The sequence below is a fragment of the Schistocerca gregaria genome, chromosome 2 (genome assembly GCF_023897955.1).
Source record: "Schistocerca gregaria isolate iqSchGreg1 chromosome 2, iqSchGreg1.2, whole genome shotgun sequence".
In the NCBI taxonomy this organism is placed as follows: Eukaryota; Metazoa; Arthropoda; class Insecta; order Orthoptera; family Acrididae; genus Schistocerca; species Schistocerca gregaria.
In genome coordinates this window covers 17,773,822-17,792,321 of record NC_064921.1, presented here as the reverse complement: position 1 = coordinate 17,792,321, position 18,500 = coordinate 17,773,822, and the positions used below count along the sequence as shown (strand labels likewise).

Below are 18,500 nucleotides of genomic sequence, written 5' to 3'. Positions count from 1 at the left end.
TGCTTTCAAAACAAGGTTGGAAGAATTTTCAAAATAGCTAAGTTTGTAAACTGTTTGCATGCTGCTGTGATTAAAGTATAACATGCATGGCAAAATGGCACTATCCGAAATAGGTACCAAGGCAACTGTGGTGCACCACAGGCCAGAGATAACAGCTGCAGAGGTGTGTAAGGGCAAACAGACATGCAACTGTTGAGCTACTGACAACCCACATGAACCAACAGAGTCTCCTTAATGACTAACTAATTAATGGAAAATCTCATATAAAGATGTGAAACAATTACTAACAAAGAGATAGAGTGGCTGGCCAGTACTTACCTCAGCTCAGTACAGCCGATAGAAACACAAAAAACAACCAAAAATTTAAGTTCCTAGCTTTCGGAATAAATGTTCCTTCATCAGGGAGGAGAGAGGGGAAAGAAAGGGAAGAAGGGAAAGTGGATTTAGTTACTCACAACCCAGGTTATGAAGCAACAGGGAAAGGAAAACAGGGAAGGTAGCAAGGATGGAGGCATGGTTGTCAGAGGAAGCCAAAGATATTCTACTGTAGGTACTGTGCCAGCTTCAAACCGAAGAGGATGCATACAGAAGTAAAGAGGTGTATACTATAAAGATGTAGGATGAAAAGATGCATGAATGGCTAAAGAGGACATTGGTATGACAACAACTAAACTGGCTGAGCGCATGAACGGACACAGACGAACTGTCCGCCTAGCAGATGTCCAATACCCAGTAGCGGAGCATGCCCTCCAGCATAATTCTAGGGACCTAGGAACCTGCTACACCGTATGTGCCATTTGGTTTCTCCCACCCAACACCAGTCCCTCTGAACTGCGGAGATGGGAACTTGCACTCCAGCACATCCTATCATCCCGCCATCCCCCTGGACTGAACCTACGTTAAACAACCTCACTCCCATTTGCTTTTCAGTCTTCTCCTCTTTCCCTTTCCTCTTTAGCCATTCATGCATCTTTTCATCCTACATCTTTATACTATACACCTCTTTACTTCTGTATGCATCCTCTTTTGTTAGAAGCTGGCACAGTACCTTCAGTAGAATATCTTTGGCTTCCCTCTGACAACCATGCCTCCATCCTTGCTACCTTCCCTGTTTTCCTTTCCCTGTTGCTTCATAACCTGGGTTGTGAGTAACTAAATCCACTTTCCCTTCTTCCCTTTCTTTCTCCTCTCTCCTCCCTGATGAAGGAACATTTATTCCGAAAGCTAGGAACTTAAATTTTCGGTTGTTTTTTGTGTTTCTATTGGCTGTACTGAGCTGAGGTAAGTACTGGCCAGCCCCTCTATCTCTTTGTTAGTAATTGTTTCACATCTCCTTAATGACTGTTCAACGAATAGGACTGCATACAGGCTTCCACACCAAACACTTGGTTTATGCATGCATGCTGATGCAGTTCTTGGAATTTGCACATCAGTACCACAACTGGATGTCCATTGAACTGCAACAGGTGAGCTTTTCAGACAAATTATGTCTTATGCACCATCAGACTGAAAGCAAACACACTGTACCTGAATAGTGTAAAATCGCGTAGTCTCCTTCTGCCACCAAGCAGTATGTCAGCAGTGCGCAAGTAGCAGCATTACTGTATTTATTAGGATATCTTGTATTTTAATAACTGTTTAAATTTTGTGTTGAATTGTTTGTGCTCTCTATAGATTAGTTCAGACGTTCTTTGCACAACAGTTTTTAGAATGGGTAGGGACTGCAACTGCTGTGTTCAGATGCGGGCTTAGTTGGCATCCCTTCGCTCACAGCTTCAGGCGGTGTTGGCTTTGGTCACACAGCTTGAGGCTGTAGCCAGTGGGCATCACTGTGGAGGCCCGGATGGGGGTTTGTTGGGGACGGTCAGCTCGTCCAACACGTCCCCCGATTAGACTACGGCTGTGGCTGCCTGGGATACTGCCCACATTGAGGCTGACCCCTCACCCGTGGCAGAGTGGGAGGTCGTCTTGAGGTGTGACAGGGGGTGAAAGACATTCTGGAGGGCTGAACGGAGGGCCTGTCCAGTTTGTCTGACAAACAGGTTTCAGGCTCTGTCTCCGGCTGATACTGATCTTTGGCCAAACATGGCTGCTTGTCCTGTTCCAGAGATTACCCCTCAGTCGGCAAGATCTGGGCAGTCACAGAGGGTGGGCTTACTGGTAGTTGGGAGCTCCAACATCAGGCACATAATGGGGCCCCTTAGGGATATGGCAGCAAGAGAGGGGAAGAAAACCAATGTGCACACCATGTGCATACTGGGGGGAGTCATTCCACATGGGGAAACAGTCCTTCTTGATGCCATGAAGGGTACAGGGTGCCCCCTTCTGCAGGTGGTCGCTCATGTCGGCACCAATGATGTGTGGCGCTATGAATTGGAGGAAATCCTCTGTGGCTTCCGGCGGCTATCTGATTTGATGAAGACTGCCAGTCTCGCTAGTGGGATGAAAGCAGAGCTCACCATTTGCAGCATCATCGACAGGACTGACTGCGGACCTTTGGTACAGAGCCGAGTGGAGGGACTGAATCAGAGGCTGAGATGGTTCTGTGACTGTGTCGGCTGCAGATTCTTCAACTTGCGCCATAGGGTGGTGGGGTTTCGGGTTCCACTGGATAGATCAGGAGTCCACTACATGCATCAGGCAGCTACATGGGTAGCAGGGGTTGTATGGCATGGACTGGGCATTCTTTGGGTTAGATGGCCTCGGGCAAGTACAGAAAGGGCAACAACCTCAAAGGGTGCAGAGCAAAGTCGGGACATGCGGGGACCAAGTAGCAATTGGTATTGTAATTGTAAACTGTCAAAGCTGCATTGGTAAAGTACTGGAACTTCAAGCACTGATAGAAAGCACCGAAGCTGATATCATTATAGGTATGGAAAGCTGGCTGAAGTCAGAGATAAATTCTGCCGAAATTTTTACAAAGAAACAGACGGTGTTTAGAAAGGACAGATTGCATGCAACCTGTGGTGGCGTGTTTGTCGCTGTTAATAGTAGTTTATCCTGTAGTGAGGTAGAAGTGGATAGATCCTGTGAATCATTATGGGTGAAGGTTACACTCAACAACTGATTTAGGTTAATAATTGGCTACTTTTACCGACCTCCCGACTCAGCAGCATTAGTGGCAGAACAACTGAGAAAAAGTCTGGAATACATTTCACATAAATTTTCTCAGCATGTTATAGTCTTAGGTGGATATTTCAATTTACCAGATGTAGACTGGGACACAGATGTTTAGGACGGGTGGTAGGGACAGAGCATCAAGTGACATTATATTGAGTGCACTATCCGAAAATTACCTCAAGCAAATACACGGAGAACCGACTCGTGGAGATAACATCTTGGACCTACTGATAACAAACAGACGCAAACTTTTTGACTCTGTAAGCACAGAACAGGGAACCAGTGATCATAAGGTCGTTGAGGCATCCCATATGGAAGTAAATAGCAATATATAAAAAGGGAAGAAGGTTTATTTGTTTAGCAAGAGTAATAGAAGGCAGATTTCAGACTACCTAACAGATCAAAATGAAAATTTCTGTTCCCACACTGACAATGTTGAGTGTTTATGGAAAAAGTTCAAGGCAATCATAACATGTGTTTTAGACAGGTACGTGCTGAGTAAAACTGTGAGGGATGGGGAAAACCCACCGTGGTTCAACAACATAGTTGGGAAACTACTTCGAAAGCAAAGAGAGCTTCACTGCAAGTTTAAAAGCAGCCAAAACCTCTCAGACAAACAGAAGCTAAATGATGTCAAAGTTAGTGTAAAAAGGGCTATGCGTGAAGCGTTCATTGAATTCGAAAGTAAAATTCTATGTACTGACTTGACAAAAAATCCTAGGAAGTTCTGGTCTTACGTTAAATCAGTAAGTGGCTCAAAACAGCATATCCAGACACTCTGGGATGATGATGGCATTGAAACAGAGGATGACACGCATAAAGCTGAAATTCTAAACACCTTTTTCCAAAGATGTTTCACAGAGGAAGACCGCACTGCAGATCCATCTCAAAACCCTCGCACAAATGAAAAAATGGCTGACATCAAAATAAGTGTCCAAGGAATAGAAAAGCAACTGGAATCATTCAACAGAGGAAAGTCCACTGGACCTGACAGGATACCAGTTCGATTCTATATAGAGTACACGAAAGAACTTGCCCCCTTGTAACAGCTGTGTACCGCAAGTCTGTAGAGGAATGGAAGGTTCCAAATGATTGGAAAAGAGCACAGGTAGTCCTAGTCTTCAAGAAGGGTCATCGAGCAGATGTGCAAAACTATAGACCTATATTTCTGACGCCGATCTGTTGTACAATTTTAGAACATGTTATTTGCTCACATATCATGTCATTTCTGGAAACCCAAAATCTAATCTGTAGGAATCAACATGGATTCCAGAAACAGCAATCGTGTGAGACCCTTGTTCATGAGACCCAGAAAATATTAGATACAGGCTCCCAGTTAGATACTATTTTCCTTGACTTCCGGAAGATGTTTGATACAGTTCCACACCATCACCTGATAAACAAAGTAAGAGCCTACTGAATATCGGACCATCTATGTGGCGGGATTGAAGAGTTTTTAGCAAACAGGACACAGCATGTTATTCTCAATGGAGAGACGTCTACAGGCGTTAAAGTAACCTCTGGCGAGCCACAGGGGAATGTTATGGGACCATTGCTTTTCACATTACATATAAATGACCTAGTATATAGTGTCGGAAGTCCCATGCAGCTTTTTGCGGATGATGCTGTAGTATACAGAGAAGTTGCAGCATTAGAAAATTGTAGTGAAATCCAGGAAGATCTGCAGCGGATAAGCACTTGGTGCAGGGAGTGGCAACTGACCCTTAACATAGACAAATGTAATGTATTGTGAATACATAGAAAGAAGGATCCTTTATTTGATGATTATATGATAGCGGAACAAACACTGGTAGCAGTTACTTCCGTAAAATATCTGGGAGTATGCGTGCAGAACGATTTGAAGTGGAATGACCATATAAAATTAATTATTGGTAAGGCGAGTACCAGGTTGAGATTCATTGGGAGAGTCCATAGAAAATGTAATCTATCAACAAAGGAGGTGGCTTACCAAACACTCGTTTAACCTATATTTGAGTATTGCTCATCAGTGTGGGATCTGTACCAGGTCGGGTTGACAGAGGAGATAGAGAAGATCCAAAGAAGAGCAGCGCATTTCGTCACAGGGTTATTTGGTAAGCGTGACAGCGTTATGGAGATGTTTAGCTAACTCCAGTGGCAGACTCTGCAAGAGAGGCACTCTGCATCATGGTTTAGCTTGCTGTTCAGGTTTTGAGAGGATGCGTTTCTGGATGAAGTATCGAATATATTGCTTCCCCCTATACCTCCTGAGGAGATCACGATTCTAAAATTAGAGAGATTTGAGTGTGCACGGAGGCTTTCTGGCAGTCATTCTTCCCGCGAACCATACGTGATGAACCAGAAAGGGAGATAATGACAATAGCACGCAAAGTGCCCTTCACCATATACCATTCGGTGACTTGTGGAGTATAAATGTCAATTTAGATGATGCAGATGTAGTAGTTGTCAGAAGGGTCCAGCCGTTATGATCTGTGGAATGCTTTCATGGCATTTCCTGGGTGATCTTGTCATCCTGGAAGGAACAGTGAATCAGATCTATCACTGAGGACCACAACCATGTCAACCCTTACACTGCTGTGTGTCTACCAAACACTAGAGGAATAAAATTTACCAGCAATGGTTCAAAAATGGTTCAAATGGCTCTTAGCACTATGGGACTTAACATCTGAGGTCATCAGTCCCCTAGAACGTAGAACTACTTAAACCTAACAAACCTAAGGACACCACACACATCCATGCCCGAGTCAGGATTCGAACCTGCGGCCGTAGTGGTCGCACGGTTCCAGACTGTAGTGCTTAGTACCGCCTGGCCATCCCGGCCGGCCCAGCAATGGTCATCCAAGATAAAGCAGATCTGTGTTTCATTGCTGAGCACAGTGCAATGCCATTCATGAGCTATTTCTTTGCATCAAGCAAAATACAGCCATTTGTGTGACGGTGTTAATTGTAGTTTATATTTGGGACAGTAATTCCCTAGTCCATCTGTTGCTAGCCAGTGATTAGTGGTGTAGAATGACAGAATATTACAGGGAACCAATTACTTGTTCTCAGACAACAGGCAAAAGTGTGAGGGGGTTACAATGGCCTTGGCACACAATATGGTGATCATCACTTGATGTGGTCATAGGTGGCCAAATGGAACCTTAACATTGAGTACAAGAGTCCGCACATTTCCATGTAGTCCAACGTTGGGCCACTGTCACATCTGAATTCTCCTCAAATCTGGGTAGTGCATGATTTGATCAGCCTGCTAAGTGGAGACTGACAATGAGATCCATTTCACATTCTGTCAGGTGCTGTTTATAATGTCTCATCGAAGTATGTGGTCCTTCACAGTGATTCAGTCAACATATGATGCTGTTCATGCCCCTTATATGTACTACTAGGCATGGTTACAACAAAAATCATGAACAACACTAGCGCACTCTGGTGGCCATTCTACCTGTCACACAGAATTGTGACTCTAAATGTTTATGTACCAACTGATAGTGTGTATATGAACAAGGTTACATTCATATTCTACCGTGTCTTCTTGATGCCTCTCCTTTTTGTTAGGCAGTGTTTATCCTGCTACTTGAAATACTCAAATGAACTAAAAATTTATTCTCACGTAATGTGTGATGTCTTGTCCAATCCTTTAAATATTTTGAGTTGTAAATATTACCTAGAAAGATTTTTATGCTGTCATCTGCAACAGACACACTAATGGTTAAGGTGGTATAATTATTTTGAAATCTATTATATGTCAGAAAGCAGTAAGCTGCTGAAATATTTATTTGGTTTATGGAAATTGTCTTCTGGTTACCTATATTTACCAAAAATAAATTATTGTGATGTTTCTTGTTTGGGATGCGTAATGATAACTGAACTAGGGTACATAGCACAGTCATTTTATTTCTGACACTTATTATAATGTTTATCAACTGGTTTTCCTAGTAGTGAATTCAGTGTTGGATAACTACAGTGTTAAAATTGATAAGGAAGAACATTTCAAAGAAGCAGTAAAGAGGTTTGGTTTCCTTGGACACGGACCATGAAATTCTCATGATTTCAGTTAGCTCATATGAGACACCTTTGATTTCTAGAGGAATGTTGTGTCATGGATGTTCCATATTGTGCACTTGGTACTGATTTGCCTTCAACAGATAAATAGTTGATTTATACAACAAAGCATTACTACTGAGTTCTACAGAAACAGAAGTTATGTATTTGCAGCAAGTTAATGAGGAGGAGTGGCATCTACAAATACAATTAGTGGACCCTGACACCAACTGAGGGGGGATACTGGAGAAGAGTAGAAGAAATTAATATAGTTCAAAATAAAAGGAGATGGAATTTTGTTTGAGAAGTTGCTGAGCAGGGTCTTACGTTTTTTCAGTGGACATACTGTTGAAATTAACATCCTAATACAGAGGAAAAAATGTAAAGAATCCCCAAAAAGTACTACTCAGACACAGTGTAAAGAGCCCACCACAGATTGCAACTGATTTTGGAGCTGAGGAGGATGTATTGTGGTTTATAATGATCTCCCAAAGCTTTCTACTCTGGTGATAATTTTAATAGGGGTTTCAATCACATGGAAGTCTATTTGTAAAGTTGAATTGCAAGTAAACTGAAAGATTAAATTTTATTGTCCTGCACATTTAGATCTTTAGCGGAGGATGACTTGCACTGAATGAGGATATGGGAGGAAAGGAATGTGTCCTTTCTAAAGGAACTATCCAAGCCATCAACCTATAGTGATTTGGGTGAATCATGAAGAAGTGCAATCGTGTGCCTGGAAAAATAAGTACAATGGCCACTTCCCTCAAAGGGATTAGAAAAATTAACACTCTTGCTCATGATTAAAACTACCAGTTTGACCAGCTGAAAATGTTTCAACACAGATTACAAAATACTGGAAACAGATGAAAATAGAACAAGACAGAAATATAATATTGTCAATCAAGATGCATTTCTTAAATGTCATCATAACATGCTTCATATGTGCAGGTGATACATAGCTGCTAGAAAAATCATAAATAAGTTAAGTTACAGTTCGTGACCAGCAGAACTATATCATTATATAAAGCAAGCATGGCAGTGCTGAAGATTGCTTTAGATTATGGATAACTTTGAATTCTACTGTGATGCTTATATTGACATATAATTATGAAATTTAGTTTATATGAGGTACAAAAGTTGTGGATAGTCACAATAAAAATACACTCACACATATCTTTTGGCCACAGCCTTCATCAGTAAAACACACACACACACAAAAGCAAGCAACACCTCACACACAACTCCAGCATCTCAGGCCAGGCCAAGATGTTGGAATTGCAGGTCATGTGTGTGCTGAAATCTATATGTGAGTATCTTTCAATTGTGCCTGCCTGCAGCTGGGCCAACTGCCCTGTTTCCATGGTTAGGTCAGGTTAGGTCACTCCACTTTGCATATGAATGCCTCTAGTATGAGGTAACATGCATAGTTGATTGCCAGAAACATCCAGTCTGACCAAAGTAATATTCATCCTATCCCACTGATTTCCAATGTGTTTCCTAGGCTCTGAGTTGAAGAATAAAAATACTTTCAGTTCAAAGAGTTACTCGCGAAACAAAAGGCTGCCACTTGGAGAAATCCAGGGCTGATGAAGCTGCCTAGCATTTCATTACTTTAATGAAGGACATTTTGTTCCATCTGAAGCCATATTTGAGCTAGTCATACATTTGGCCAACAGTTTAAATCATCTCAGAACTGACTACTTTGGCTTCTTACACTGTTTCAACTATCCGACAGAAGTCATGTTTTCATTTATCATGTATGCATACAACTAATGGCATTTTCCATAGATTAACTGAATCAAAGCAGAAAGCCTAATTACTGGTCACACAATTCACTATGCAGTTCGTACTGCTTTTAAAAGCCTGAATGTTTTCAATATATCCTAACATGAACATGACATGGACTGGTCTTTAAAATGTAATATCTTACATGTAGTCTACATTTATAAGATGAAAGTACTGCTTATGGACATACATCATCAATTTGCATCTCCTTATTGTGAAGTTTAAGCTCATACTTCTGTTGAACTTCAGACATTGCCCGTTTCTTCTCTTCCAATATGTCAGCTATTTGCCTAGAAGAACAAAAATGAAAGAAGTAAATACTTAAAGATTCTTGGAAAGTTCCATCACATATCTGAATACATAAACAGCCATGTAATACACCTGTCAGAGACCTAACAAAAACGACTATTCCCATAAGTTCAGTAAATTGAGATGGCTACATCTTTCTAAGGCATGGCAGATTTAACTGATGAGGGAATGGAATAGGGGCATAAATACACCCTGGTTTATCACCTACTGTATTATTCACATCCAGCAATAATCAACATATAGAAGTGGAATATATGTTAATAGAGATTAAATCCCGTACAGAAAGTTCCTTGATTTGTTTCCTCTACAAACTTCATAAAGTAGGTGGGTTTACCTGTTTTGATGCTGCTCTTTCAAGTCTTGAATTGATGTATGAGCATATAATTCTAGCTGGTGACACTAACATAAATTTCTACACAACAGTTCTTCCATTATGAAATTCAAGCAGATGCTTTCATCTTCAAAAATGTCACTATTTCAGCTCGCTTGTACCCATCATACTAACAGCAATCACACTCTCACAGATATATTTGTAACAAATTCCCCAGGCAGAGTAACTGATACCTCTCAAATATCTGCACCTGGAAAGTCCACCAATGATATTATTTTCCTGATGTACTCCCTACAGTATCCCAGAAAGAAACCATAAACTGATTACATACTGAGACTTCAAACACATTGACTTATCTGACGCCGGCCGCGGTGGTCTCGCGGTTCTAGGCGCGCAGTCCGGAACCGTGCGACTGCTACGGTCGCAGGTTCGAATCCTGCCTTGGGCATGGATGTGTGTGATGTCCTTAGGTTAGTTAGGTTTAAGTAGTTCTAAGTTCTAGGGGACTAATGACCACAGCAGTTGAGTCCCATAGTGCTCAGAGCCATTTTGAACTTATCTGACCTTGCAATTGAAGCACAATAAATAGTTTGGGGGATGTCTTCCACTCCCTTTTCAGACATAAATGAAAAACTTCATGGTTTATGAAAAACCTTACTCAGCAATATTGGCTAATTGAGGAAATAAAACAGTTCATGAATCTCCAGAGAACACACTGAAAACCTGTGACAAATGCAAAACTCAGACATGGCTACAAACAGAAGTAGACCAGCTATCCCAGGGAAAAGCCCTACACAGCGTTGGTATCAGCAAAATGAATGCTGCAGCTGATCTCCTTGTCCCAGCTGAAGAACTAACCAAGTGCTTCACATTACCTAAATCCACAACTATCCGAAGCATACCTTTACAACAGCAGAGGAGAGTGCATTGCCCATTCACATGCCAATAAAAGACAGTCTCACACTGTTATTCTGTGCCGATGCAAGTGGCACCTTGAAAATTAAACTGCTGCTTGTTTACCATTCAGAAACCCCATGAGCCTTCAAGAAGTGTAAAGTCCAGAAGTGCAAGTTAAATGTGATGTGGAGCTCCAACAACAATGCTTGGGTGACACATGATTTTTTTTTTTTTTTTTTTATTGAATCAATGAAGAATTTGGTCCTTTGGTAAAAACAATATTTGCTTGAGATGAATCTGCCACTCCATGTCTAGCTTGATAAGGACAATGGTCCTACCCATTATCCAAGCCTACAAGATCACTTCCTTGAAGAATTTCCATTCATCAAGATCCAATTTCTGTCTCCCAACACCACTCTGTTACTCCAGCCTAAGGACCAGCAGATTATTTCTGACTTTAAGAAGCTCTACTTTAAAGCACTCTTCGAGTATTGCTTTGATTTGACTGAAGCTACCAGTCTCACTCTCAGAGGATTTTGTAAATATCACTTCAACATCATTGGCCGTGTCAAGACGCTCAATAAGGCATGGGAAGGGGTTACGAAGAGAACTCTCACTTCTGCTTCGATAGAAGCTCTGGCCAGAGTACATTGTTGAATGTGACTAAGGCGTCTGTGTCACCTGTGGAACATGTAGTCAACGAGATTGTGTCTTTGGCCAAGAGCATGGTACAAGTGGATAACAATGGTATTGATGAGCTTATGGAAGATCACAGCCAAATAATGGCCACTGAAGAGCTTATGGAGTTGCAGTGTGTTCCACAGCAGGAAGTTGTGGAGAGAAGTTCTTCAGAGGAAGAGGAGGAGGAGGAGGAGGAGGAGGAGGAGGAGGCTGTAACAGCAAAGCAGCAGTCTTCTGGCACAAGAAGAGAAATGCTGAAAGCATGGGAACTTGTTATATCACACATTGAAAATCGTCACCCCAATGAACCAGTAGCTATGGGTGCTACAAATTTATGTGATGATAATGCTGTCTCTCCTTTTAGAACCAAGTGATGAAGCATTGACAAAACAAATGACTATAGTTAGCTTCGTAGTAAAAAATAATTAGTTCTGTATCACAATTAATGAAGTACATAATACTGTATGTATAATTTTCTTTGAATAAATGGCATAAATAAGATAAATCTTTCAGTACTTTTTCTGGATGGAACACATTATCATGTTGTTGTTGTGGTCTTCAGTCCTGAGACTGGTTTGATCCAGCTCTCCATGCTACTCTGTCCTGTGCAAGCTTCTTCATCTGCCAGTACCTACTGCAGCCTACATCATTCTGAATCTGCATTAATTTATATGGGATAAATTGTTTCACTTAATGAGTGATTTGCGCTACAACTAATGTTCTGGAATGAATTATGCTTGCTATGCGATGTTCCACCATATTTTCAACCACTCCTTAAACACAAGTGTTTTCTCTGAGGCCTGGAAACAGGTATTAGTTAAGCCACTATCGAAAGAGAACATTGTCACAGTACCCTCTGATTATTGAGCTATTCACATATTCCTGCATTCCCAAAGGCCTTAGAATAAATAGCCATGACCAGCTAACATACGACCTAACTAAAACAACTTACACAAAATACAAATCAGGTTTCCATAAACATCACAGCACAACATCTACCTTAACAAAGATAACATGTATGGACAAGAGGTAACTAACATCTGCTTCTTCGTGTGTTTCTTAGACTTCAGCCAAGCCTTTGACACTTTTGATTTCAACATTTTATTTGCCAAACTTAGCAGCCTAAATTTCTTGCTAAGTGCAGTGCAGTGGTTTGATTCATACCTGATGTCTCTCCAGAAATTTGTCATATCAGGCTCCATAAAATCACAATGAAGGCAGCTAGTATCAGATATCCCTCAGGGTTTGTTATTAGGTTCTGTACGGTTTTCATCATATGTAAATGATGTGTCATCAGTTGTGACCTATTGCAAATACCACATGTACACAGACGACCTCCAGTTGTGTCTTGCAAGTGGAAAACCAATAGCTATCAAAAATCTCAATACCAATCTGTGCACACTACCAAAATTGGCACAGGATATATGGCACAATCCTTCAAAATTCAAGCAGTACTGGATGGTCACTCTAGGCTCATTAGCCTAAAATATTGGGAATCTAAATAGGACAAATATCTGCTTCCCTCTTTCAGAAAAAGACTCTAGGATCTGAACTGGATCAATCATATAACTGCAGTGTGTGAGAAGGCATCAGTGTTTCCCTATGCCTGATAAAAATATAAAAAGCTATTCCTTCTTGACCTGAAAAGAAACTTGTACAAACACTTACACCTCTGATCATTGATTAGAATGATGTTATCCTGCAAGGCCTTTCTTAGGAAAAGTCAAGGGACCTGTAACCTGTTATGAATGCCCATTTTCATTATATCTGTGATGTTTGACTCTTTGATCATATTTCACCATCACAGGCAGACCTATCCTGGCTGTGTGCAGACAAGTGCAGATATATCTATACCCATCACTTTTCTACTGACTTATCAGTGAACATTGCTCCTCAATGCCACTCTTATCTCTCCTCATCCTTAATCCCCTTGTCTGAGCAACATGTCAGAAACAATTGTTCCCATCAGAGTAAAATCCTTTCTCTCCCCCTCTGTCATTCAGTAATTTTCTCAAAGTTCATCTCAGTAGGAGGAACACTTCTCTAGGAGAGGCATATTTCTTTGCATGCAGAGCAAGCATTGCTTGCTGTATGGAATATATTAGTCACTATAAGTCAGTTTTTAATATTTAAATATTAATAATTATTTCACAGTTCTTACTTTCTTCCCTTTGAACTGACAGTTAATTTGTGTGCTGCATGGACACTCTCTTGTAGTAGTTCTTGAAACATACAAGCAAGGCACTGTCATAGTCTCAACTCCTGTTTTTGTGTTGGTGACATCACGCCAAACTCATGTGAAACATGGAAAAATGCACACAATAGAAAGACTGCATTTAGTAAGTTTTCTCTTCTGTTATCCTGAATTCATCAAAAAGTAGTGACTTTAGTGACAGATGAATGTTACCACTGTGTTTGAACGATATTTTAGCATCAATTTCACAAAATGAGTGAATCCAATAGTAGTTGTTGTTGTTGTTGTGGTCTTCAGTCCTAAGACTGGTTTGATGCAGCTCTCCATGATATTCTATCCTGTGCTAGCCTCTTCATCTCCCAGTACCTACTGCAGCATACATCCTTCTGAATCTGCTTAGTGTATTCATCTCTTGGTCTCCCTCTACAATTTTTACCCTCCATGCTGCCCTCCAGTACTAAATTGGTGATCCCTTGATGCCTCAGAACATGTCCTACCAACCGATCCCTTCTTCTAGTCAAGTTGTGCCATCAAACTCCTCTTCTCCCCAATTCTATTTAATACCTCCTCATTAGTTATGTGATCTATCCATCTAATCTTCAGCATTCTTCTGCAGCACCATATTTTGAAAGCTTCTATTCACTTCTTGTCTAAACTATTTATCGTCCATGTTTAACTTCCATATACGGCTACACTCCATACAGATCCTTTCAGATATGACTTCCTGGCACTTACAGCAATACTCAATGTTAACAAATTTCTCTTCTTCAGAAACGCTTTCCTTGCCATTGCCAGTCTACATTTTATATCTTCTCTACTTTGACCATCATCAGTTTTTTGCTCCCCAAATAGCAAAACTCCTTTACTACTTTAAGTGTCTCATTTTGTAATCTAATTGCCTCAGCATCACCTGATTTCATTTAACTACGTTCCATTATCCTCATTTTGCTTTTGTTGGTGTTCATCTTATACCCTCCTTTCAAGGCACTGTCCATTCCGTTCAACTGTTCTTCCAAGTCCTTTGCTGTCTCTGACGGAATTACAATGTCATCAGTGAACCTCAAATTTTTTATTTCTTCTCCATGGATTTTAATGCCTACTCCAAACTTTTCTTTTGTTTCCTTTACTGCTTGCTCAATATACAGATTGAATAGCAATGGGGATAGGCTACAACCCTGTCTCACTCCCTTCCCAACCACTGCTCTTCTTTCATGTCCCTCGACTATTATAACTGCCATCTGCTCTCTGTACAAATTGTAAATAGCCTTTTGCTCCTTGTATTTTACCCCTGCCACCTTTAGAATTTGAGAGAGAGTATTCCAGTCAACATTGTCAAAAGCTTTCTGTAAGTCTACAAATGCCAGAAACGTAGGTTTGCCTTTACTTAATCTATTTTCTAAGATAAGTCGTAGGGTCAGTATTGCCTCATGTGTTCCAGTGTTTCTACGGAATCCAAACTGACCTTCCCCGAGCTCTTCTTCTACCAGTTTTTCCATTCGGCTGTAAAGAATTCGTGTTAGTATTTTGCAGATGTGACTTATTAAACTGATAGTTCAGTAATTTTCACATCTGTCATCACCTGCTTTCTTTGTGGTTGGAATTATTATATTCGTCTTGAAGTCTGAGGGAATTTCACCTGTCTCATACACCTTCCTCACAAGATGGTAGAGTTTTGTCAGGACTGGCTCTCCCAAGGCTGTCAGTAAGTTCTAATGGAATGTTTTCTACTGCCGGGGCCTTGTTTAGGCTTAGGTCTTTCAGTGCTCTGTCAAACTCTTCACGCAATATCATATCTCCCATTTCATCTTCATCTACATCCTCTTCTAGTTCCATAATATTGTCCTCAAGAACATTGCACCTGTATACACCCTCTCTCTATACACTCCTTCCACCTTTCTGCTTTCCCTTCTTTGCTTAGAACTGAGTTTCCATCTGAGCTCTTGATATTCATACAAGTGGTTCTCTTTTCTTCAAAGGTCTCTTTAATTTTCCTGTTGGCACTACCTATCTTACGCTAGTGAGATAAGCCTCTACACCCTTACATTTGTTCTGTAGCCATCCCTGCTTAACCATTTTGCACTTCCTGTCGATCTCATGTTTGAGACGCTTGTATTCCTTTTTGCCTGCTTCATTTACTGCATTTTTGTATTTTCTCTTTTCATCAATTAAATTCAGTATCTCTTCTGTTACCCAAGGATTTCACTAGCCCTCAGCTTTTAACGTACTGGATCCTCTGGTGCCTTCACTACTTCATCCCTCAGAGCTTCCCATTCTTCTTCTATTGTAATTGTTTCCCCCATTCCTATCAATTATTCCCTTATGCTCTCCCTGAAACTCTGTACAACCTCTGGTTCTTTCAGTTTATACAGGTCCTATCTCCTTAAATTCCCACCTTTTTGCAGGTTCTTCAGTTTTAATCTACGGTTCATAACCAATAGATTGTGGCCAGAGTCCACAGCTGCCCCTGGAAATGTCTTACAACTTAAAACCTGGTTCCTAAATCTCTGTCTTACCATTATCTAATTTAACTGAAACCTTCTAGTATCTCCAGGGTTCTTCCAAATATACAACCTTCTTTCATGATTCTTGAACCAAGTGTTAGCTATGATTAAGTTATGCTCTGTGCAAAATTCCACCAGACAGCTTCCTCTTTCATTTATTACCCCCAATCCATATTCACCTACTATGTTTCTTTCTCTCCCTTTTTTTCTCCCTTCACTACCTGAGTAATTTCTTTTATCTCATCATACATTTCATCAATTTCTTCGTCATCTGCAGAGCTAGTTGGCATATAAACTTGTACTACTGTAGTAGGTGGGGGCTTCGTGTCTATCTTGGTCACAATAATGCGTTCAATATGCTGTTTGTAGTAGCTTATCCACAATCCTATTTTTTTTATTCATTTTTGTAACTAATCCTGCATTACCCCTATTTGATTTTGTATTTATAACAAACTTGTTGCATATAATGTGAAGAAGAAATTTCCAAAACTTGTGCAAACAACTTTGAATTATTCAAGTTAGCTGGTAAAACCTTTGTTAGATTATGGGTTTTAACTTAAGGATTTGGACAAATTCATTTTGAAAAATCCACAAATATTGGGACACACCTGCTATTAATGAAGCATGTGAATTTCTCATGCTGTTATGTGATTTCAATTTAACTGATTTTGTGTCTGTTTGTAGGACTGGTTTCCCTAACAGATGTCACATTTAATACTGTGCAGTCAAAATTCTTAGACATTATATTTTGCAACAAAAAAGTTGACGACTTGAAAGAAAAGCCATATGCTAAGAGATGCAATGGCTTTGAGAAAATATGATGCAAGATTAAAAGCATATGTGATACTCCAAGGAACAGGAGTAAGAAACATGCACAGAAACATCTGTAAATGATGACTAATGTGGATGTACTTCGAAATATTAGATATCATAATCATGCATTTATGCATCAGATTTGTTTCACTGCCTGATTGAAATGTCAGACTCAAAGTTCTCGTGCTTTGCAGACATGTTTCCTGAGGAGACATTGAAAAATTATGTGCAATATATGGGATGATTTTTGATATTGTCAGGCTAAAGCCTGAACTGAATGCTATGTTTATGTTGCAACATTTTGAAGACAAGTTTGTGAGAGAAATATAAATTTTCCTGTATTAAAATGGACTTTACAGTGGACTTCCAGAACCCTGTAAACTCTGTGAACTGATATTAGCCATCCCATCTAAATCTTCATCAGTAGAATAATCATTTTTGGTACTGGAAAGAATAAAGACCTCCATTAGGAATGGCAAATACAAAGTCATCGGCCTTCACTGCCCAACATGTCCATAGAAAAGGATCTGCTGGTACAGATGAAAATTCAAAACTCACTTTTTGATGATGTCACTGAGAACTTGTGGAAAAATAACTGGACAGTGGAGTTCCATTACAGATAAAACTATGTTGACATTTACAGGATATGCCACTCGACTCTACATTAATCTCCCATATTATTTTGGAGAGCTGAATAACATCTCCAGCTTCAGAACACAGCAACAATAAGGAATACCACTGTGCCTAAATGCACTCGTTACCCATTTTACATCATTCTTCCAACTAAATCTTTGTCATTTCCCAAAATATTTAGCTGATACAGTGCCCTTAAATTTAATTTACCCAGAACTCAATATGCCAGGAAACTATTTTGTACACCACTAAATTATTTTTATATCTGCCACTATCATTATTGTCATTGTTGTCATTTATTTTTTATTATAATTACTATTACTATTGTCACTATTAGCAGCAACAGCTACAGTAACAAAAGTACTGACAGTATTAACTTTATCAGTTCATAGTCAGTATATTTACTCACATTGCCACTTCAGCCACTCAGATCATTTTAATACAATTTGTCATGTTATAAATGTTGTTACTTATGTAATTATGATATAAAAAGATACTGTATGTGTGGAACCCTCATCCAGTGTAAGAGAGGACCTGATGGTCCTATCCATATCACATTAAACTAAGTAAATAAGCAAATGAAATAAAGCAATGTGTGGCAATGTGGTCCTATCCATATCACATTAAACTAAGTAAATAAGCAAATGAAATAAAGCAATGTGTCACATCGACCACACAAATTACAATCTTTGGAACATTAACCCTTCTGACAAGCTGCCATGTTTAGTTCAGTCTGCCTTTGTACTTCATGCAGTGTTCATGTGTATCAGTCTTTAAGGTAAAATATATGTATATATAGAAAATTTGGGAACTTTTTATTATGTATATTATGATCTGTATCCAGAATCCCATGTTGGTGATCCCAGACAAAAGAGTTTGACGTCTTCTGGGACTTCCGCGTCAGTCGTATAGAATCAACAGGTTTCACATCCAGTACCATGGCTACATCAGTGAACATTCTTTATGAAGATTAAGAGACGCAGCTTTTATGACCAGGCCAACACAAACTTTTGCAGTCAGTTATTTCACAGCTAATGGACAATGATCTATGACCTTCAACAAGGATAAATTCTACTTTAGCAATTCCACAATAGACCGAATGCCTCATTGGGTGGAAGCCATCCCCTTACCCAACATCGCAGCAGAAACTGTGGCCAAAGGATTTGTTTCTTCTTGGATCACTAGGTTCGAC

At 40.0% G+C, this 18,500-nt stretch overlaps 1 protein-coding gene across 1 annotated transcript in view; it reads right to left on the bottom strand.

The window, feature by feature from the left end:
* LOC126336246 (cilia- and flagella-associated protein 57-like) overlaps window positions 1–18,500 on the bottom strand; it is a 171,074-nt gene that overhangs the window by 113,187 nt on the left and 39,387 nt on the right. Inside the window, exon 3 of the mRNA XM_049999739.1 lies at window positions 9,140–9,239. Coding sequence (XP_049855696.1) covers window positions 9,140–9,239 — 100 coding nt within the window. The remainder of the gene's footprint in view (window positions 1–9,139; window positions 9,240–18,500) is intronic.